General features: G+C 36.2%; 1 protein-coding gene across 2 annotated transcripts in view; it reads left to right on the top strand.

The window, feature by feature from the left end:
• Positions 1-23,327, top strand: part of LOC101889178 (putative uncharacterized protein DDB_G0271606) — a 236,041-nt gene that overhangs the window by 178,204 nt on the left and 34,510 nt on the right. Inside the window, exon 3 of one of the 2 annotated variants that reach the window (XM_059129063.1) lies at positions 21,012-21,302. The exons of the other annotated variant lie outside the window; for it this stretch is intronic. Within the exon in view, the coding sequence (XP_058985046.1) occupies positions 21,012-21,053 (42 nt within the window). The 3' untranslated portion in view covers positions 21,054-21,302. Of the gene's footprint in view, positions 1-21,011; positions 21,303-23,327 lie in introns of those variants that run through there. 2 annotated transcript variants of the gene reach the window in all.

Below are 23,327 nucleotides of genomic sequence, written 5' to 3' on the forward strand. Positions count from 1 at the left end.
ATTTATTGTCTTTAAAAATAATAAAAAGTATAATATTAACCCAAAACAATATTAAAGAAAAAAATTCTCAGGTCCTTAAGGACAATTTTTTCTATAGAAAAAAAATTGCTTAGGTCACTGGGGACATTTTTTCTATAGAAAAAAATTGCTCAGGTCCAAGAGGAAATTTTTTTCTATGGAAAAAATTTCCCCAGCTCCCCTGAGGACGATTTTTTCTATTGAAAAAAATTGCTCAGGTCCCTGGAGATTTTTTTCTATAGAAAAAATTCCTCAGGTCCCTGAGGACACTTTTTTCTATAGAAAAAAATTCCTCAGGTCCCTGTGGACACTTTTTTCTATAGAAAAAAATTCCTCAGGTCCCTGAGGACACTTTTTTCTATAGAAAAAAATTCCTCAGGTCCCTGAGGACACTTTTTTCTATAGAAAAAAATTCCTCAGGTCCCTGAGGACACTTTTTTCTATAGAAAAAAATTCCTCAGGTCCCTGAGGACACTTTTTTCTATAGAAAAAAATTCCTCAGGTCCCTGAGGACACTTTTTTCTATAGAAAAAAATTCCTCAGGTCCCTGAGGACACTTTTTTCTATAGAAAAAAATTCCTCAGGTCCCTGAGGACACTTTTTTCTATAGAAAAAAATTCCTCAGGTACCTGAGGACACTTTTTTCTATAGAAAAAAATTCCTCAGGTCCCTGAGGACACTTTTTTCTATAGAAAAAAATTCCTCAGGTCCCTGAGGACACTTTTTTCTATAGAAAAAAATTCCTCAGGTCCCTGAGGACACTTTTTTCTATAGAAAAAAATTCCTCAGGTCCCCGAGGACACTTTTTTCTATAGAAAAAAATTCCTCAGGTCCCCGAGGACACTTTTTTCTATAGAAAAAAATTCCTCAGGTACCTGAGGACACTTTTTTCTATAGAAAAATCCTCAGGTCCCTGAGACACTTTCTATAGAAAAATCCTCAGGTCCCTGAGGACACTTTTTTCTATAGAAAAAAATTCCTCAGGTCCCTGAGGACACTTTTTTCTATAGAAAAAAATTCCTCAGGTCCCTGAGGACACTTTTTTCTATAGAAAAAAATTCCTCAGGTCCCTGAGGACACTTTTTTCTATAGAAAAAAATTCCTCAGGTCCCTGAGGACACTTTTTTCTATAGAAAAAAATTCCTCAGGTCCCTGAGGACACTTTTTTCTATAGAAAATAATTCCTCAGGTCCCTGAGGACACTTTTTTCTATAGAAAAAAATTCCTCAGGTCCCTGAGGACACTTTTTTCTATAGAAAAAAATTCCTCAGGTCCCTGAGGACACTTTTTTCTATAGAAAAAAATTCGTCAGGTCCCTGAGGACACTTTTTTCTATAGAAAAAAATTCCTCAGGTCCCTGAGGACACTTTTTTCTATAGAAAAAAATTCGTCAGGTCCCTGAGGACACTTTTTTCTATAGAAAAAAATTCCTCAGGTCCCTGAGGACACTTTTTTCTATAGAAAAAAATTCCTCAGGTCCCTGAGGACACTTTTTTCTATAGAAAAAAATTCCTCAGGTCCCTGAGGACACTTTTTTCTATAGAAAAAAATTCCTCAGGTCCCTGAGGACACTTTTTTCTATAGAAAAAAATTCCTCAGGTCCCTGAGGACACTTTTTTCTATAGAAAAAGATTCCTCAGGTCCCTGAGGACACTTTTTTCTATAGAAAAAGATTCCTCAGGTCCCTGAGGACACTTTTTTCTATAGAAAAAAATTCCTCAGGTCCCTGAGGACACTTTTTTCTATAGAAAAATATTCCTCAGGTCCCTGAGGACACTTTTTTTCTATAGAAAAAAATTCCTGAGGTCCCTGAGGACACTTTTTTTCTATAGAAAAAAATTCCTCAGGTCCCTGAGGACACTTTTTTCTATAGAAAAAAATTCCTCAGGTCCCTGAGGACACTTTTTTCTATAGAAAAAAAGTGTCCTCAGGTCCCTGAGGACACAAAAAAATTCCTCAGGTCCCTGAGGACACTTTTTTCTATAGAAAAAGATTCCTCAGGTCCCTGAGGACACTTTTTTCTATAGAAAAAAATTCCTCAGGTCCCTGAGGACACTTTTTTCTATAGAAAAAAATTCCTCAGGTCCCTGAGGACACTTTTTTCTATAGAAAAAAATTCCTCAGGTCCCTGAGGACACTTTTTTCTATAGAAAAAAATTCCTCAGGTCCCTGAGGACACTTTTTTCTATAGAAAAAAATTCCTCAGGTCCCTGAGGACACTTTTTTTCTATAGAAAAAAATTCCTCAGGTCCCTGAGGACACTTTTTTTCTATAGAAAAAAATGCTCAGGCCCCTGGGGAAATTTTTTCTATAGAAAAAAATGCTCAGGCCCCTGGGGACATTTTTTCTATAGAAACAAATTTCTCAGGTCCCTGGGGACAAAAAAAATTCCTCAGACCTCCGAGGACACATTTTCTATAGAAGAAAATTCCTTAAGCTCTAGAAAAAAGTTTTTTCTATAGAAAAAAATTCCTCAGGTCCCCGAGGACAGTTTAGTCTATAGAAAAAAATGCTCAGGCCCCTGGGGCCTTTTTTTCTATAGAAACAAATTGCTCAGGTCCCTGGGGACATTTTTTCTTTAGAAAAAAAAATGCTCAGGTCCCTAAGGACACTTTTTTTCTATAGGAAAAATTCCTCAGGTCCCTGAGCAATTTTTTTCGTCAGGACGTTTTTTTGTCAAGACAAAATGGTCGTCAGTACGCCTGAGGACGTTTTTCGTCTAGAAAAATGGTTTGCGGATGGTTTTTTCTCCAGAAAAAGTTGTCCTCAGTGACTGAGGATGTTTTTTCCGTCTAGAAAAAATTGTCCTCAGTGACTGAGGATGGTTTTTTCGTCTAGGAAAAAATTGTCCTCAGGCCGCCTGAGGATGGTTTTTTTCCTCTAGGAAAAAATTGTCCTCAGGAACTGAAGACGTTATTTATTTATTTTAGTAGACAAAAAAATCCTTTCATATATTTTCAATTTAGAATTATTGTTTAATATTTTCCTACTGAAATATTCAAAACCCTTAAGAGCTCTTGAGTTCGAGAAAATTGCTTACTCTGCACTTCAACAAAATAGAAAAAGAGGAAAAATGCGAATATGTATCAAATCTTAAAAAAAAACTATGAGAGACAGACTGAATGCTCAACAGACATCCAGCTCTCCGGGTTTCCTGTTGGCATCCACACAGCTGCCGACATCCGTAGACAATTTATGCATAAGCCTTAAAGTATGCACATGTAATATGATTTTATTGCAGCTTTAAGTTATGCTTGCTCCTTCCTCCTCCGGCTGCTGGGTATTATGGCATTTGATGTGGGCCACAAAATATGCAAAACACTGGTAAATTCTTCAAAATTGAAATAAACTACAAGGATAACAAATGTTATTTAATTGTTTCAATTAGAATTCTATTAAATTTCGAAAACAATTTAAAATAATAAATCATAATTGGTTAGACGAAAAATTTGTGAAATTCCATTGGCCAGATTTGGAAGATTTTTATTTTTCGCTGTTGTTGCCAATTAACCAAATGGCATTGTTCGACAAAAAAATTTGATTTCAATTTATTGTGGCATATTTATTTATGTATGCAAACATATTTCACTTCCGTGTGTTGGCCAATTTTCATTTGCCAATCCGCAGAGGGGGAAAATGCAAAAAAGTTAAAAAATAATTTAAAAAAATTGCAATAGTTTTTTATGTTCCAATAGCCAATTATTGTGGCTTCAGGTGTTTCGATAGTTTTTATTTTCCATTTCTATTTTTTTTTCTTTTTTTTTTTTTTTTGCCAAACAAATGAACTTGTTCCACAGCAAACCAATTAAAAAGCCATAGGTTATGGGAAAAACTTTTTTTGTTTGTAATTAGATTTCCCTCTGCACACAGAAGATAAATAAAGACAAAAGTTTTAATTTGAAAAAAAGCAATGGCGAGTGGAGAACTGTGGCAAAATGAGTTAATATGTCCCCTGGTTAGTTCATAAAACCATAGAAAAAATGGGAAAACTTTTAACTGGAAATAAATTGAGTTGGTCACACTCTAGCTTCGGAGATGGCCACTTTGTTGGACAACATGCCAGGGAATGTGTCAAATTGCATGTATTCTCATTTAATTTAACTTAATTAGCCTCAAATAGCCATTATTGGTCCTTGGAGAGTGGTAGAAAATTGTATTAAAAAACAGTCCTAAAAGTATGCAGTGGATATGAAAGGAGAAACAACTTGAGAACGTATGAGTGGTGACATCTCTCATACGCATGGAAGTACTAAAACAAAAATATTGGTGTATGCAAAAGCGTTTTCAAATTTTCAGAATTTTTTCCCATCGAAGAAAAAAAGAAAAAACTATCCTCAGGGACCAGAGAAATTGTTTTCCATGGAAAAAGATTCTGAAACTTGAAAACTATTTTTTCCATAGAAGAAACTAAACTTTCTATAGAAAAAAGTGTCCTCAGGGACCTGAGGAATTTTTTTCTATAGAAAAAAGTGTCCTCACGGGCACTGAGGAATTTTTTTCTATAGAAAAAAGTGTCCTCACGGGCACTGAGGAATTTTCTTCTATAGAAAAAAGTGTCCTCACGGGCACTGAGGAATTTTTTTCTATAGAAAAAAGTGTCCTCACGTGCACTGAGGAATTTTTTTCTATAGAAAAAAGTGTCCTCACGTGCACTGAGGAATTTTTTTCTATAGAAAAAAGTGTCCTCACGGGCACTGAGGAATTTTTTTCTATAGAAAAAAGTGTCCTCACGGGCACTGAGGAATTTTTTTCTATAGAAAAAAGTGTCCTCACGGGCACTGAGGAATTTTTTTCTATAGAAAAAAGTGTCCTCACGGGCACTGAGGAATTTTTTTCTATAGAAAAAAGTGTCCTCACGGCCACTGAGGAATTTTTTTCTATAGAAAAAAGTGTCCTCACGGGCACTGAGGAATTTTTTTCTATAGAAAAAAGTGTCCTCACGGGCACTGAGGAATTTTTTTCTATAGAAAAAAGTGTCCTCACGGGCACTGAGGAATTTTTTTCTATAGAAAAAAGTGTCCTCACGGGCACTGAGGAATTTTTTTCTATAGAAAAAAGTGTCCTCACGGGCACTGAGGAATTTTTTTCTATAGAAAAAAGTGTCCTCACGGGCACTGAGGAATTTTTTTCTATAGAAAAAAGTGTCCTCTCGGGCACTGAGGAATTTTTTTCTATAGAAAAAAGTGTCCTCACGGGCGCTGAGGAATTTTTTTCTATAGAAAGAAGTGTCCTCACGGGCACTGAGGAATTTTTTTCTATAGAAAAAAGTGTCCTCACGGGCACTGAGGAATTTTTTTCTAGAAAAAAGTGTCCTCAGGGTCCTGAGGAATTTTTTCCTGTGGAAAAAAACTATCCTCAGGGACCAGAGGAATGTTTTTCCATGGAAAAACTGTCCTCAGGGACCAGAGGAATTTTTTTCCATGGATAAACTGTCCTCAGGGGACTGCGGATTTCTTTTCTACGGAAAAAACTGTTCTCAGTGACCTGTGGAAATTTTTTTCTATAGAAAAAACTCTTCTCTGGGTCCTGAGGATTTTTTTTCCTGTAGAAAAAACTATCCTCAGGGACCAGAGGAATTTTTTCCATGGAAAAAAACTGTCCTCAGAGAAATGGGGAATTTTTTTCTATTGAAAAAATTGTCTTCAGGGATCTGAGGAATTTTTTTTCCGTGGATAAAATTGTCCTCTGGGGACTGGGGGATTTTTTTTTCTATGGAAAAACTGTTCTCATTGACCTGAGGTTTTTTTCTATGGAAAAAACTGTTCCCAGTAAACTGGAGGATTTTTTCTATAGAAATATGTGTCCTCAGGCACCTCAAGATTTTTTTTCAGATTTTATTCAAAATTTTGAGCGTTTGTGGGGGAGGTAACGGAAGGAGTGGACCTATATATTCCGTCTTATTACCAGATCTTGGGGTCATAAAAATAGAAGGATGTGTAAAATTTAAAGAAAATTGGTAAAAATAAATTAAAATCATATATTTTAAGAGTTATAATTATTCAAAATTTTGACCTTATCAAATTGTATATACCCTCTGTAGCCATGTGGCTGAGGGTATAATACTATTTGCTTCTCTACGAAAATCCGCCCTCCATACCTAAGATTTTTTATTGTTTTTTTTTTTTTTTTTTTTTTTTTTTTTTTGTTTCTTTTTTGATTTATCATGGCCGTGTCTTTAACATTTAAAAAGACTTCATACTATCTCTCCAAATATGTCATTCCGGATTATTTATGACCTTCAATTTTCCTCTGAACAGGAATCTGCTCAAGTGTTGTTACAAATATGACTAACAATTAATAAAAACCACACCAACACGGAAAAATGTGATTTAACGTCTAAAAGACAAAAAAATATTGCCTACATTAAGGCTTTTATTATGTGCCATATATATAAAAAGTCTATATTTAGCGTGGAGGATAAGCGAAAAGAAAAATGTTCTTTCATGCACGGCAAAATAAATCATGACCTTGAGATAGAATTTTGAGAAGTTGGAAAAAATCTGACTCAAATAAAAAAATCCGCTCAAGAACTGAGGAGAGTTTTTTCGTCTAGAAAAAATTCTCATCAGGGATTGAGGAGAGTTTTTTCGTCTAGAAAAAATTCTCATCAGGGACTGAGGAGAGTTTTTTCGTCTAGAAAAAATTCTCATCAGGGACTGAGGAGAGTTTTTTCGTCTAGAAAAAATTCTCATCAGGGACTGAGGAGAGTTTTTTCGTCTAGAAAAAATTCTCATCAGGGACTGAGGAGAGTTTTTTCGTCTAGGAAAAATTCCGCTCAGGAACTGAGGAGAGTTTTTTCGTCTAGGAAAAATTCCGCTCAGGAACTGAGGAGAGTTTTTTCGTCTAGGAAAAATTCCGCTCAGGAACTGAGGAGAGTATTTTCGTCTAGGAAAAATTCCGCTCAGGAACTGAGGAGAGTTTTTTCGTCTAGGAAAAATTCCGCTCAGGAACTGAGGAGAATTTTTTCTAGACGAGGATGAACGCCTGTGGATGGTTTTTTCCGTCTAGGAAAAAAAATGGCCTTTAGGACGCCTGAGGATGGTTTTTTCCGTCTAGGAAAAAATTGTCCTCAGGACGCCTGATGAGGGTTTTTTCCGTCTAGGAGAAAATTGTCCTCAGGACGCCTGAGGATGGTTTTTTCCGTCTAGAGAAATGTTTTTATTCTTCCTTTTTATAATGGATGTGGCAGCCTCACTGTGGTTGACATTTGTGGTCTGAGTATTTATTTCGTTTTCAAAGCAACGATTTAGGAACTCAGACAATGTCAAGTGGCACTTAAAGGGAAGCTTATAAAATTTACACATAACATTCAACAAAGAAGAATATGTTTATGACATAAGAATTTTTATGTGACAAATGTGGTTTATGCGAAATGCTCGAATTCATTGAAGACATTTTGTATTTTTTTTGTCCTTCGCCAAAGAAATGCACAAAAATGTAAACAATTTTTTCATTTGGCCACAAATATGTCATTCCTTCAAAGGCATTAATGGCAGAAACATGAAACAAATTTCTTTGATTGATTTGCTACTCCAAAGAATGAAAAAAAAATTTGTGATGTCCTTGTTGACATCAATAATGAAAATGTCCTTTTCATTCGAAAATGTTTTCTTGAGAATTTAAAATGCTAATCCAACCAAAACACATTTCACCATTGATTTGCTTTAACATGAACATTAGGAGAAATTGCTTATTGTTGTTATTGCCAGGGATTCAATGCTCCATGTGCCTGGAGGGAGCTCTGTGGTCTGTTGAGTGAAATGAATTCCAAGAAAATCCACAAAAGATTAATAACCTCAAAAGGGATGTTCGAGTGCAGAATGGCCGACAGAATGAATGGGAATTGAGGCAAATAATTTCCATTAGAGTTTTGGTGTGATAAGCTCCTTGAAGTATGCTATGGATTTGTGTGGGGGGGATAAATTTTAAAACAAATATCCTCAAGTGTTGAGGACACTTTTTCAGTTCAAATTTTTTCTTATCAGAAGAAAATCTCCCCAGGTATCTGGAGAAAAATTTTCTATTCTAAAAAGTCTCCACTGTGTCAGAAAAAAGTCTCCACTTTTCCTTAGAATTTAGTTTTCTTAAAGCCCAAAAAATTAATTTAAAATTTAAATAGCTTTCCAATTCATTGAAGGGTCTCCTTAAAGTATGCAACACACTCATAGCAAATTTTAAATATCCCTTCAAATTCCCTTGAATTTCAATTTCATTCTTTAAAAAGAAAAGAAACAAAAAACGAAAAACAAAGCAACAAAGAAAACGCTTTTAACACATTTGTAAAATAGAATCATTTTCCGCAGAGCCAGTCAAATGGCCATTTGCTTTGTTTGCTCTGTTGTCACCAAAGCAATAACAATAGAGAGAATTTTCCTTTTTTTCTCCGATGTCTTATCTAACTTTTCAAAAGTCATTTCAATAACTGTTTTCGTTTTCCTTGTTTTTGTTGTTGCTCCCACTTCAGCCACAGGGCTTCCTCTGACACCCCACCTCCCCTGACTCAGCATCCCTCGGCCACTTTGGCTATTTGTTTTTTTTTTCCAGTGGCAACATTTGATTTGATTAGTCCGAATGTGGTGGCGGACTAGACAAACAACAATAAGAGCAACGGCGGAGTCTGTTCCCAAACTCCTCCATGTGCGAAGTGTCTGGGAAAATGAAGTGTCAGCAAAGTGGTCACTTAAAAGCTTAAGCGTTGCAAAATAACAATTATATGACAACGAGGGCGGAGGGATACATCGACACTTTTTGGGCTTCAGGGAAATGATGACGTAAAAAATGTCAATAACTGCAAAAAATTCCTCAAGTCCCCGAGGACAATTTGTCCGTATAGAAAATACTCTCCTCTCCGTATAGAAAATATCTCCTCTGGAGACTTTTTTGGGCATAGAAAAATATCTCCTCGGAAAATTTTTTTTTTCGCATAGAAAAAAATCTCGTCTGGAGACTTTTTTTCGCGTAGAAAAAAATCTCCTCTGGAGACTTTTTTCGCATAGAAAAAATCTCCTTTGGAAACTTTTTTCGCATAGAAAAAAATCTCCTCTAGAGACTTTTTTTCGCATAGAAAAAATCTCCTCTGGACACTTTTTTTTCGCATAGAAAAAAATCTCCTCCAGAGGAGACTTTTTCTCGCATAGAAAAAAATCTCCTCTGGAGACTTTTTTGCGTATAGAAAAAAATCTCCTCAGGAGGAGACTTTTTTCCGTATAGAAAAAAATCTCCTCAGGAGGAGACTTTTTTCCGTATAGAAAAAAATCTCCTCAGGAGGAGACTTTTTTCCGTATAGAAAAAAATCTCCTCAGGAGGAGACTTTTTTCCGTATAGAAAAAAATCTCCTCAGGAGGAGACTTTCCGTACAGAAAAAAATCTCCTCAGGAGGAGACTTTCCGTATAGAAAAAAATCTCCCCAGGAGGAGACTTTTTTCCGTATAGAAAAAAAAATCTCCTCTGGAGGAGAGTTTTTTTCCGTATAGAAAAAAAAATCTCCTCTGGAGGAGAGTTTTTTTCCGTATAGAAAAAAAATCTCCTCAGGAGGAGAGTTTTTTTCCGTATAGAAAAAAAATCTCCTCAGGAGGAGAGTTTTTTTCCGTATAGAAAAAAAATCTCCTCTGGAGGAGAGTTTTTTTCCGTATAGAAAAAAAATCTCCTCTGGAGGAGAGTTTTTTTCCGTATAGAAAAAAAATCTCCTCTGGAGGAGAGTTTTTTTCCGTATAGAAAAAATTCTCCACTGGAGGAGAGTTTTTTCCGTATAGAAAAAATTCTCCATTGGAGGAGAGTTTTTTTCCGTATAGAAAAAATTCTCCACTGGAGGAGAGTTTTTTCCGTATAGAAAAAATTCTCCATTGGAGGAGAGTTTTTTTCCGTATAGAAAAAATTCTCCATTGGAGCAGAGTTTTTTTCCGTATAGAAAAAATTCTCCATTGGAGCAGAGTTTTTTTCCGTATAGAAAAAATTCTCCATTGGAGCAGAGTTTTTTTCCGTATAGAAAAAATTCTCCACTGGAGGAGAGTTTTTTTCCGTATAGAAAAAATTCTCCACTGGAGGAGACTTTTTTCCGTATAGAAAAAATTCTCCACTGGAGGAGAGTTTTTTCCGTATAGAAAAAATTCTCCACTGGAGGAGAGTTTTTTTCCGTATAGAAAAAATTCTCCACTGGAGGAGACTTTTTTTCCGTATAGAAAAAATTCTCCACTGGAGGAGACTTTTTTCCGTATAGAAAAAATTCTCCACTGGAGGAGACTTTTTTCCGTATAGAAAAAATTCTCCACTGGAGGAGACTTTTTTCCGTATAGAAAAAATTCTCCACTGGAGGAGACTTTTTTCCGTATAGAAAAAATTCTCCACTGGAGGAGACTTTTTTCCGTATAGAAAAAATTCTCCTCCAGAGGAGACTTTTTCCGTATAGAAAAAAATCTCCTCCAGAGGAGACTTTTTCCGTATAGAAAAAAATCTCCTCCAGAGGAGACTTTTTCCGTATAGAAGAAATCTCCTCCAGAGGAGACTTTTTCCGTATAGAAAAAAATCTCCTCCAGAGGAGACTTTTTCCGTATAGAAAAAAATCTCCTCCAGAGGAGACTTTTTCCGTATAGAAAAAAATCTCCTCCAGAGGAGACTTTTTCCGTATAGAAAAAAATCTCCTCCAGAGGAGACTTTTTCCGTATAGAAAAAAATCTCCTCCAGAGGAGACTTTTTCCGTATAGAAAAAAATCTCCTCCAGAGGAGACTTTTTTCCCGTATAGAAAAAAATCTCCTCCAGAGGAGACTTTTTTCCCGTATAGAAAAAAATCTCCTCCAGAGGAGACTTTTTCCGTATAGAAAAAAATCTCCTCCAGAGGAGACTTTTTCCGTATAGAAAAAAATCTCCTCCAGAGGAGACTTTTTTCCCGTATAGAAAAAAATCTCCTCCAGAGGAGACTTTTTTCCCGTATAGAAAAAAATCTCCTCCAGAGGAGACTTTTTCCGTATAGAAAAAATCTCCTCCAGAGGAGACTTTTTCCGTATAGAAAAAAATCTCCTCCAGAGGAGACTTTTTTCCCGTATAGAAAAAAATCTCCTCCAGAGGAGACTTTTTTCCCGTATAGAAAAAAATCTCCTCCAGAGGAGACTTTTTCCGTATAGAAAAAAATCTCCTCCAGAGGAGACTTTTTCCGTATAGAAAAAAATCTCCTCCAGAGGAGACTTTTTCCGTATAGAAAAAAATCTCCTCCAGAGGAGACTTTTTCCGTATAGAAAAAAATCTCCTCCAGAGGAGACTTTTTCCGTATAGAAAAAAATCTCCTCCAGAGGAGACTTTTTCCGTATAGAAAAAAATCTCCTCCAGAGGAGACTTTTTTCCCGTATAGAAAAAAATCTCCTCCAGAGGAGACTTTTTTCCCGTATAGAAAAAAATCTCCTCCAGAGGAGACTTTTTCCGTATAGAAAAAAATCTCCTCCAGAGGAGACTTTTTCCGTATAGAAAAAAATCTCCTCCAGAGGAGACTTTTTTCCCGTATAGAAAAAAATCTCCTCCAGAGGAGACTTTTTTCCCGTATAGAAAAAAATCTCCTCCAGAGGAGACTTTTTCCGTATAGAAAAAAATCTCCTCCAGAGGAGACTTTTTCCGTATAGAAAAAAATCTCCTCCAGAGGAGACTTTTTTCCCGTATAGAAAAAAATCTCCTCCAGAGGAGACTTTTTTCCCGTATAGAAAAAAATCTCCTCCAGAGGAGACTTTTTCCGTATAGAAAAAAATCTCCTCCAGAGGAGACTTTTTCCGTATAGAAAAAAATCTCCTCCAGAGGAGACTTTTTTCCCGTATAGAAAAAAATCTCCTCCAGAGGAGACTTTTTTCCCGTATAGAAAAAAATCTCCTCCAGAGGAGACTTTTTCCGTATAGAAAAAAATCTCCTCCAGAGGAGACTTTTTCCGTATAGAAAAAAATCTCCTCCAGAGGAGACTTTTTTCCCGTATAGAAAAAAATCTCCTCCAGAGGAGACTTTTTTCCCGTATAGAAAAAAATCTCCTCCAGAGGAGACTTTTTTCCCGTATAGAAAAAAATCTCCTCCAGAGGAGACTTTTTTCCCGTATAGAAAAAAATCTCCTCCAGAGGAGACTTTTTCCGTATAGAAAAAATTCTCCTCAGGAGGAGACTTTTTTTTCCCGGTGGAGACGTTTTTTCTGTATAGAGAAAATTCTCCTCAGGAGGAGATTTTTATCCCGTAGAGAGAAAATACTCCGCAGGAGGAGACATTTTCCGGTATAGAAAAAATTCTACTCAATATTAGACTTTTTTCCGGTATAGAAAAAATAAAAAAAAAAAATATTGAATTCCAACTCTTTAAATAATTCAAATCTAAATACATGATTTATTATACATTCGTCTGCTACAGATAACCATTCTGCATAAATATTCCCAATTTAATGATGTTGCATACTTTCAGGCTTAAGATTTACATTTTATCAGAAGACATCATCATTAGTTGTCACAGTGAACATTGGATTCAAATGCAATGCGAGTTTGGAAATTCTAACAACTCATTGTTGATATCTGACAGGGGGCAAACCCCTTGGCCCCCTCTCCCCCCTCCATGTCCTAATGCCATCCCCTTCTGTAGGCTCTTTAATGTTATCATGGAAAACCTGAATATATTTATTTTGATCAGTTTAGAATTTTAAAATTCATTTTATGTAGATTAATCATCATTAAAATAGGTTTGTAGGTAGTTGAGGGGGTGGGGAGGAGAAGGAGTGGGAGGGGAGGAGATTTTGCATTTTGACATTTAAATAAAGCAAAGGCAGGTCTGTCGGTTGGTCGGACCCATAGACATTTATTTGAATAATGAAATATGGATGTTTTTCTTGGCCTGGCCAAGGTTAAAGGTATCTGCATGTCATTTAGTTGTAAAACCGACAACAACAACATGACCTCCTGTTTAGTAGAATAAAAGACCTTTAGATTTAAATATATAAAAATTATGTTAACATCGGCCAACAAATGAATAAATAAAATGTTAATAATTTATTTGTTTAGTTGTCGTGGGTGACTCAATGACCCATCATTCTGTCGACGCACACAAAGGAGATCCGTGTGTAGGCCTTAATGACATTCAGATATTAAATATTCGATAATATAAAATTCTCTTTTCTCTCGTCACATTCATTCATTCATTCGTTCATTTGTCATTCATGGCCTTTGAAATGATTTGCTAAAATAAATTATGTTATTGATGCATACTTTTCGGAGACTTAAGGTGTCTTAAGGCATGATTTTTCAGGAGTCATTCATTGTCTGATGTTTTGGCACAAGGCATCATCATTTAAATCTCATTATTGTTTCATTTGTTAATGCCTATTCGAAGGCCTAAGGAATTAAAATTAAAAAAGAAAATAAACTAATTAGAGCATATCTTAAGGCGCAAAATATATTATATTATGAAGAAAAACAAATCATTGCCTACACATAATCCTTGAGAATATGCTAAAATCAACAGCATAATCTTCAGGTGGAATAATGAAGAAAAAGAAAACAAAGCATAAAAAAGTATGTTGCCTATGCTAAGGCGTATAATAAAAAAGGCAAAGTTATGATTACTTTATAATGAAAAACAACAACAACAGCTCCGGATGATAAACAGGATAATTGGAATATTAATGGCGGAGATAATCATCTAATCAAAATATTGACATTTTCCATGAATAATGTTGATGGGAAAAGTTTCGTGGACCATATGTTTGATTTTCATAGCAGAAGAAGAAATTTAAAAAAAAAAAAAAAAAAAAAAAACAACGAAAAACTTGCCTTAGGTCTCTTGGGAGATTTTTTCGTATGGAATAAAATCTCGCTCGGAAACTTAGAATATTGTTTTCGTATAGCAAATTATCTTCCCTAGAAACAGAAGTCCTTTTTAATTTCGGAGACCTTTTTCCGTATAGGAAAAAGTGTCCCTGTGGAGACTTTCTTCATATGGAAAAAAGTGTCTCTCCGGAGACTTTTTCCGTATAAAAGAAAAGTGTCACTGTGGAGACTTTCCTCGTATGGAAAAAAGTGTTCCTATATAGACTTTTTTCGTATAGAAAAAGTGTCCCTGTGGAGACTTTTTTCCGTATAGAGAAAAGTGTCCCCGTGGAGACTTTTTCCGTATAGAAAAAAGTGTCCCCGGTGGAGACTTTTTTGCGTATAGAAAAGGGACACTTTTTTCGTATAGAAAAAATTGTCCCAGTGGAGACTTTTTTCCATATAAAAAAAAGTGTTCCTGTGGAGACTTTTTTCCGCATAGAAAAAAGTGTTCCTGTGGAGACTTTTTTCCGCATAGAAAAAAGTGTTCCTGTGGAGACTTTTTTCCGCATAGAAAAAAGTGTCCCTGTGGAGACTTTTTTCCGCATAGAAAAAAGTGTCCCTGTGGAGACTTTTTTCCGCATAGAAAAAAGTGTCCCTGTGGAGACTTTTTTCCGCATAGAAAAAGGTGTCCCTGTGGAGACTTTTTCCGCATAGAAAAAGGTGTCCCTGTGGAGACTTTTTCCGCATAGAAAAAGGTGTCCCTGTGGAGACTTTTTTCCGTATAGGAAAAAGTGTCCCTCCGGAGACTTTTTTTCGTATAGAAAAAAGTGTCCTAGTGGAGACTTTTTTCCGCATAGGTAGGAAGAGACTTTATTCGTGAGTGTCCTTCGGTCCCCGAGGAGACTCTTTTTTCCTTTGGAATATTTTTTTCTCTTTCACATCATAATTATTTAATCCTTTTATCTTCCACCACAACTTCCCACCAACAAATTTAAATATTGCCCCATCATCGACATCAATTTCATTAAAAGCCATTTCTTTAACTCCCTGACTCTCAAATCCTTTCCTCTTTGGGATAAATCACTTTTATTATTGTTGTTGTTATTGAACCATAAAAGGCTTTTAGAGCTCGGTTCCTCTTCCTTGTCTTTTATTTTTGTTGTGCAAAGCAATCTATGATGGTGCTAAAATAGATGCATTAGAGAGTATCTTTACAACTGTCATTATTTCCAGCAGGTTATTCGAATCGTTTCTCCGCAATTCAACGCTGAACCATAATATGATGAACCTACACAGCCATCGAACAGCAACAACACCAACACCAACAATATGTGTGACATAAATTACCATCATTTATAAATGGTTGGATAGATGGTTGGTTGGTTGGTGGTTGGATGCTGGCTCGGATGAATGCTGATGAAGTCAGAGTAGAGATTCATTTTCGTTGTGGAGAATTGCAGAGTGCTGCAGATAGGCATTAGTCGTAATGACTCGGCAAATGAAAGTTAAATGGAGTGAAAGTAAAAGTGGAAGATGATGGAGATGGAGAAATCGAAAATGAGGTGGCTAGTAGGTGGAAATGATTCATAGAGACTCCTAGGCGGGCAACAAAGTCTCCACTGTTTCTGAGACGATTTTTTATAACCTAATCCATATGGCTAGAGGAAAATGTGCCTTATTGAAATAACCGTCCTAGACCCTAGGACTCTTTGGACCAAATCCGTTTCAGGACATTTGGAGCCGATTTAGCGATGTCCGTCTATCGCTCTGGCTGGCTGATGCGCACGATAACTCTCGAAGGGAGTATCCGTTTCGGTCCAAACTTGGTACATCGAAACATTTTTATCAAACTTGAATTGAGTTCGCAGATGGGCAAAATCGCACCACTACTTCTGGTACCTCTCCCACAAAAAGTCAAAATTTTCAAAAAAAATATTTTATTGCACCGAAAGAGAAAGCATCATCCGATTTTGCTCCAACTTTGCAAATCCTAATATTTGTATCAGTACTAGGTCAGGTGAGAAAATGAACAATATTAGTTCACTCCATCAAGTACCTCCCCCACAAAGGGTCAAAATTTTGAATAATTATAACTCTTATAAAATCTGATGTAAAAGTCCGATTGCCTTCAAATTTCGCACATGCCAATAATTTTATTAACCCAAGGTCTTATATGAAGATGGTAGAGATCAGACCATTCCTTCTTGTACCTCCCCCACAAAAGGGTCAAAATTTTAAATATCTGCGAAACTTCTAAAACGTGAAATTAACATCCGATTCCATTCAGAATTGGCACATCTCAATATTTCTATCAATACAAGATCTGTTATAAATATGGTTGAGATTGGACCACACCTTCTGGTACCTCCCCCACAAAAAGTTGAAATTTTCAAAAAAAAATATTTTATTGCACCGAAAGAGAAAGCTTCATCCGATTTTGCTACAACTTTGCAAATCCTAATATTTGTATCAGTGCTAGGTCAGGTGAGAAAATGGACAATATCGGCCCACTCCATCAAGTACATCCCCCACAAAGGGTCCAAATTTTGAATAATTATAACTCTTATAAAATGGGATGTAAGTGTCCGATTGTCTTCAAATTTCACACATGCCAATAATTTCATTAACCCAAGGTCTGATATGAAGATGGTAAAGATCGGACCATTCCTTGTGGTACCTCCCCCACAAAGGGTCAAAATTTCGAATATCCATGAAGGTCATAAAACATGAAAATAACATCCGATTGTATTCAGACTTGGCGCATTTCAATATTTCCATCAACACAAGATCTATTATAAAGATGATAGAGATCGGACCATTCGTTCTGGTACCTCCCCCACAAAGGGTCAAAGTTTTGAATAACCAAAAACGATTATAAAATCCGAAAAAGGCATTCGATTCTCTTCATATTTCGCACATCCCATTATTTCTACTAACACAAGATCTGCTGTGAAGATGGGATTTTTCGGTCTACTCCTTCTGGTACCTCCCCCACAAAGGGTCAAAATTTTGAATATCCATGAAGGTCATAAAACACGAAAATAACATCCGATTGCATTCAGACTTGGCGCATTTCAATATTTTCTTCAACACTAGATCTGTTATGAATATGGTAAAGATCGGACCATTCCTTCTGGTACCTTCCTCACAAAGGGTCAAAGTTTTGAATAACCAAAACGATTATAAAATCCGAAATAAGCATCCGGTTCCCTTCATATTTTACACATCCCATTATTTCTATTAACACAAGATTTGCTGTGAAGATGGGATATATCGGCCCCTTCCTTCTGGTTCCTCCCCCACAAAGGGTCAAAACTTTGAATATCCATGAAGGTTAAAAAACGCGAAATTAGCATCCGATTCCATTCAGACTTGGCGCATCTAAATATTTCTATCAACACAAGATCTGTTATTTATATGGTAGAGATCGGACCATTCCTTCTGGTACCTCCCCCACATAGGGTCAAAGTTTTGAATAACCAAAACGATTATAAAATCCGAAATAATCATTCGATTCTCTTCATATTTCACATATTTCATTATTTCTACTAACACAAGATTTACTGTGAAGATGGGATATTTCGGACTACTCCTTCTGGTACCTCCCCCACAAAGGGTCAAAGTTTTGAATATCCATGAAGGTCATAAAACACGAAAATAACATTCGATTCCATTCAGACTTGGCGCATCTCAATATTTCTATCAACACAAGATCTGTTATAAATATGGGATATATCGGTCCACTCCTTCTGGTACCTCCCCCACAAAGGGTCAAATTTTTGAATAACCAAAACGATTAAAAAATCCGAAATAAGCATTCGATTCTCTTCATATTTCACATACCCCATTATTTCTACTAACACAAGATCTGCTGTGAAGATGGGATTTTTCGGTCTACTCCTTCTGGTACCTCCCCCACAAAGGGTCAAAATTTTGAATATCCATGAAGGTCATAAAACACAAAAATTAGCATCCGATTAAATTCAGAGTTGGCACATCTCAATATTTCCATCAACACAAAATCTGTTAAAAAAATGGTAGAGATCGGACCATTCCTTCTGGTACCTCCCCCACATAGGGTCAAAGTTTTGAATAACCCAAACGATTATAAAATCCGAAAAAAGCATTCGATTCTCTTCATATTTCACACATCCCATTATTTCTACTAACACAAGATTTACTGTGAAGATGGGATATATCGGCCCCTTCCTTCTGGTTCCTCCCCCACAAAGGGTCAGATACCCATGAAGCTACGACATATCTCATGCAAAGTGAAGGTAGTAGGCGATACAGTCCAAACCTGACAGGTGTCAATATTTATATCATATTTATTTAGGTCTGATACGAAATGGCTAATACTGGCACATTCTTTCCGAACCTGCTCCATAGAGGATCAACAATTTGAATAATCATTACAGAAGTCAAAATATATTTAAATAATCGAACATTGGCTGAGGGTATACATCTCTAGCCAAAACCGACTAATATTTTTGAATTTGCTTCAAAACTGGAAAAGCGAACCCGGGTAAATTTTTTCTACTCAAAAGAATTGTCCTCTGTTGTTGACACTTATAGGTTCTACAGAAAAATTTCTCTTGAGTTCGTAAGGGAAAAAATATTTTTTAAAGCATACATTTAGGCAAAAACTTTCAATTTAAACCTTTATGTAATTATGGCGTAGATTTTCACATCTATTCTTTTCATTTAAATTGAAACCATCTGGCCCACATTTGTTTTGGCCAGGATTTGTCTGCCTAAAAAAAATCTCGCCCTAAAATTAAAATCTCGCCCCGAATGAAAAAAAAAACAAATTTGTTGGCGGCCTTACTCGTTGTTTAGGGAAAATAAGAAAAATAATATAAAAATTAAACAAAATAATACAACAGATGTTAAATGTCATGACCTGCAGAATGCATAGCATTTTGTGTAGCAGACACTACAGAAAGCTGTTGGAAATTACAGATAAAATTATAAAATCATTTAAATGTGCCGGCATTTTCTTTTTTTAAATCCTAACTCATCCCTAGAAGTCTAGAGAGGCCCTCATCTGCCTTTAGCAATCCCTTTAATTATTTAATTCAAAAGAAAGAAGCCTCCTCACTTGATTTTTTTTTTTTTTTAATTTATTAAAAGCATTTTATTTTATTTTACATTTTCATCCTTAAAGTATGCTACAGTTTTAATGGCTTTACAATAATTTAATAAACCTTTGACTCAAGGCTATTTCATATCCAACTCATTTCCACTTTTGATCCTTGTGCCAAGTGCAGAATTGTTATTGGATTTCCTCTAGACAAGAGACAGAATAAGTCGACTACCGCCCCACCTCCCCTCCCATCAGCAGCCATCCTCCCTTTCTCCTGGCACACACACACAGCCAGACAACTAGTTTGCAGCCATTTTGAGGTCAATTTAACACTACATTTATTTTTAAATCAAAAACAGGAATAAAAGCGAGAACAACTGATGTCTGACAATTATTGTGGTGGACATGGTATCCCACACACACACACACACACACACACACACACACACAGAGATACAATACACTCGCACTCATCCAAAGAGGACATTGTCTTTATTTAAACAGGAATGTTGTTGAAACGGTTGTTCATTCTGGCGAAGTGGCCAAATGTTGAAATGGCCATGTAGATTTTTTCATTGAAACCTACTCGGTCCACAAAAGCAATGGAAAGAGAGAGGGTTAGAGAGAGATAGAGAGTGACAAGGGAGAGGGGATCTAGGGATTTTGTAGTTCTTCCTCTGCCCTGATTTTGGTTTTGCTTTCTTTTTCCATTTTTTTGGCTGAATGGCTGCCAAAACATGTATGCTGAAGACAAAGTTCCAACAACTGGCTTGGCTGGAGGAGGAGGAGTAGGAGGACACCGCACGGTTACTTCCACTAGCTTGTGCTGACGATGAGGATGATGATGACCAACAATAGACCACAACTGTTAGACAATAGCCTGTGAAACTGCCAAGTTTAATGTCAACACAGAAATACAGCCAACCGAAATTGGCCAAAAATAAAACTAAAAACGTTTTTTAAGGGCCACATCATAAAGTCGAGGATTTAACCAAAATGAAGATAAAAGAAGGCAATTGGAAGGGATGGGGGTATTTGTATGTGATTGCCCTATTGACCTTTTCAGATAGCTAAATATGCTAAATTTAAGGATTAAAAAAGAATGAAAAACATGAGAAAAAAAAACAATAGACAATCGAGGAGAAAAATACAAAAAAAGTCTCCTCAGGGAGATTTTTTTCTATACGGAAAAAAGTCTCCTCGGGGAGATTTTTTTCTATACGGAAAAAAGTCTCCTCGGGGAGATTTTTTTCTATACGGAAAAAAAGTCTCCTCAGGGAGATTTTTTTCTATACTGAAAAAAAGTCTCCTCAGGGAGATTTTTTTCTAGACGAAAAAAAAAGTCTCCTCGGGGAGATTTTTTTCTAGACGAAAAAAACAGTCTCCTCGGGGAGATTTTTTTCTATACGAAAAAAGTCTCCTTAACGAGATTTTTTTCTATACGAAAAAACTCTCCTCAGTTCCTGAGCAGAATTTTTTCTAGACGAAAAAACTCTCCTCAGTTCCTGAGCAGAATTTTTTCTAGACGAAAAAACTCCCCTCAGGTGTCCTGAGCAGAATTTTTTCTAGACGAAAAAACTCCCCTCAGGTGTCCTGAGCAGAATTTTTTCTAGACGAAAAAACTCCCCTCAGATGTCCTGAGCAGAATTTTTTCTATACGGAAAAAACTCTCCTCAGGTGTCCTGAGCAGAATTTTTTCTATACGGAAAAAACTCTCCTCAGGTGTCCTGAGCAGAATTTTTTCTATACGGAAAAAACTCTCCTCAGTTCCTGAGGAAATTTTTTTCTATGGAAAAAACTCTCCTCAGTTCCTGAGGAAATTTTTTTCTATGGAAAAAAGTCTCCTCAGTTCCTGAGGAAATTTTTTCTTGTGGAAAAAAGTCTCCTCAGGTTGTTGAGGAAATTTTTTTCTATGGAAAAAACTCTCCTCAGGTTGCTGAGGAAATTTTTTTCTATGGAAAAAACTCTCCTCAGTTCCTGAGGAAATTTTTTTGTAGGGAATTTTTTTTTTTGGTAGATTTTTTTGTGTTTCTGAGAAATGTTTTTTCTCTTGATTTCTAAGGAACCTTTTTCCCATTAAAAATACTTTTATTTTTTTGTTGGTTTTTCTTCGAAAATAACTTCATTTTCTTGTTTTTGTTTTTCTTTTCAGGTAAGCCTTCAATTTTCTCTAATACCTTTCTTAAGGTGGTAAGTTGTTCAAATTCAATTTAATCTGGGAAATTCGATATTTCACTGGTATCGAATGAAAATAAAGCCTCCCAAAAATACCTTTCTGTTGTTGCTGTTGCCACAAATGCCTTGGGATATGCTTAAGGACTTTAAGGTAAACACATAATAGAACCTGGCATACATTTAGGATTATTTAAATGGACATGAGTTTTGGCAAGAAATGATCAGTGAAGCATAAACTTGACTCAAGTGGCCGAAAAGAAAAATAAAAATGAAAGGACGAGTGGATGGATGGATGGCAAGAAATGACCAAATATTTTAGGTTTGGAAACTTGAAATGGCTGGTATCTGGGGAGTGGGGGAAGGGTAGGGAAATTGGGTTTAATTTAATTAAATTAACTCAATACAAAATAAATTTCAAATGAGAAGTTAATAGGCTTAGTTTCATGCCACTGAGGATGGGTTGGCCTAAAAGTATGCAGCACCTTTTGAAACTGTAACAAGATATCGTTTCATAAACATTTCTCTGGAAAAATGTTGTTCTTGTTATTGTTTGTGAAGTGTTATTGACATATCAATAACTGTCATAATTTATTTACAAATTCTGGGAAAAAAAGGCTCTTCAATGGCTCTCACAATGGCATTGTTGTAGCCACATTCAAACACATATATATGAAATTCACTCACACACACAACCAATTAGCCTTTAATGAATACATTCGAAAGTGCCTATAAAGAGCCATTATTGTTATTGTATTTCATTCTATAAAAAATTATGAATTGCAATCGATTAGTAGACTTGTCGAAACCCGGCTGCCATTATTCAAATTACAACGCAAAAAAAAAATATTTTATAAAAAAATACTTACACTTTGATACCTGTCGAACCATTTATCATTTCATCGAAAACGAGGGAGAGAGAGAGGGAAAGGGGAGGAGGGTGGAGATAAAAAACCGCTCACACCCAATTGGACACTTTTCATGCTATCATAAAATCTATCGATTATATATCTATTTTTTATTTTTTATTTTCGCAGGTTATTAATGGCCCTTTCATAAATTGAAAGGCACAATTTTATTGGTTGGCTGCAAAATTTTGCCTGTGAAAAGTTCGTAATAATTTATTACGATTGCGTGTAACAGCAATTTCATGATTTCGGAGGAGTTGATGATAAACCTCATGGCGCCTAAATGTAGGCAACACTTTTTGAACAATCTTTTTTATACAAAAAATCAAAGCAGTTATCGAAGGAAACCTTTTTCTAAATCTCTGTGATAGAGTGCCAGAGGAGAATTTTTTCTAGACGAAAAAATCCGTCCTCTGTGCCAGAGGAGAATTTTTTCTTGACGAAAAAATCCGTAGTCTGTGCCAGAGGAGAATTTTTTCTTGACGAAAAAATCCGTCCTCTGTGCCAGAGGAGAATTTTTTCTAGACGAAAAAATCCGTCCTCTGTGCCAGAGGAGAATTTTTTCTAGACGAAAAAATCCGTCCTCTGTGCCAGAGGAGAATTTTTTCTAGACGAAAAAATCCGTCTTCTGTGCCAGAGGAGAATTTTTTCTAGACGAAAAAATCCGTCCTCTGTGCCAGAGGAGAATTTTTTCTAGACGAAAAAATCCGTCCTCTGTGCCAGAGGAGAATTTTTTCTAGACGAAAAAATCCGTCCTCTGTGCCAGAGGAGAATTTTTTCTAGACGAAAAAATCCGTCTTCTGTGCCAGAGGAGAATTTTTTCTAGACGAAAAAATCCGTCCTCTTTGCCAGAGGAGAATTTTTTCTAGACGAAAAAATCCGTCCTCTGTGCCAGAGGAGAATTTTTTCTAGACGAAAAAATCCGTCCTCTGTGCCAGAGGAGAATTTTTTCTAGACGAAAAAATCCGTCCTCTGTGCCAGAGGAGAATTTTTTCTAGACGAAAAAATCCGACCTCTGTGCCAGAGGAGAATTTTTTCTAGACGAAAAAACCCTCCTCTTTGACAGATGAGAATTTTTTCTAGACGAAAAACCCTCCTCTTTGACAGAGGAGAATTTTTTCTAGACGAAAAAACCCTCCTCTTTGACAGAGGAGAATTTTTTCTAGACGAAAAAACCCTCCTCATTGACAGAGGAGAATTTTTTCTAGACGAAAAAACCCTCCTCATTGACAGAGGAGAATTTTTTCTAGACGAAAAAACCCTCCTCTTTGACAGAGGAGAATTTTTTCTAGGCGAAAAAACCCTCCTCTTTGACAGAGGAGAATTTTTTCTAGACCAAAAAACCCTCCTCTTTGACAGAGGAGAATTTTTTCTAGACGAAAAAACCC

Source organism: Musca domestica, unplaced genomic scaffold (genome assembly GCF_030504385.1).
Source record: "Musca domestica strain aabys unplaced genomic scaffold, Musca_domestica.polishedcontigs.V.1.1 107, whole genome shotgun sequence".
Classification (NCBI taxonomy): domain Eukaryota; kingdom Metazoa; phylum Arthropoda; class Insecta; order Diptera; family Muscidae; genus Musca; species Musca domestica.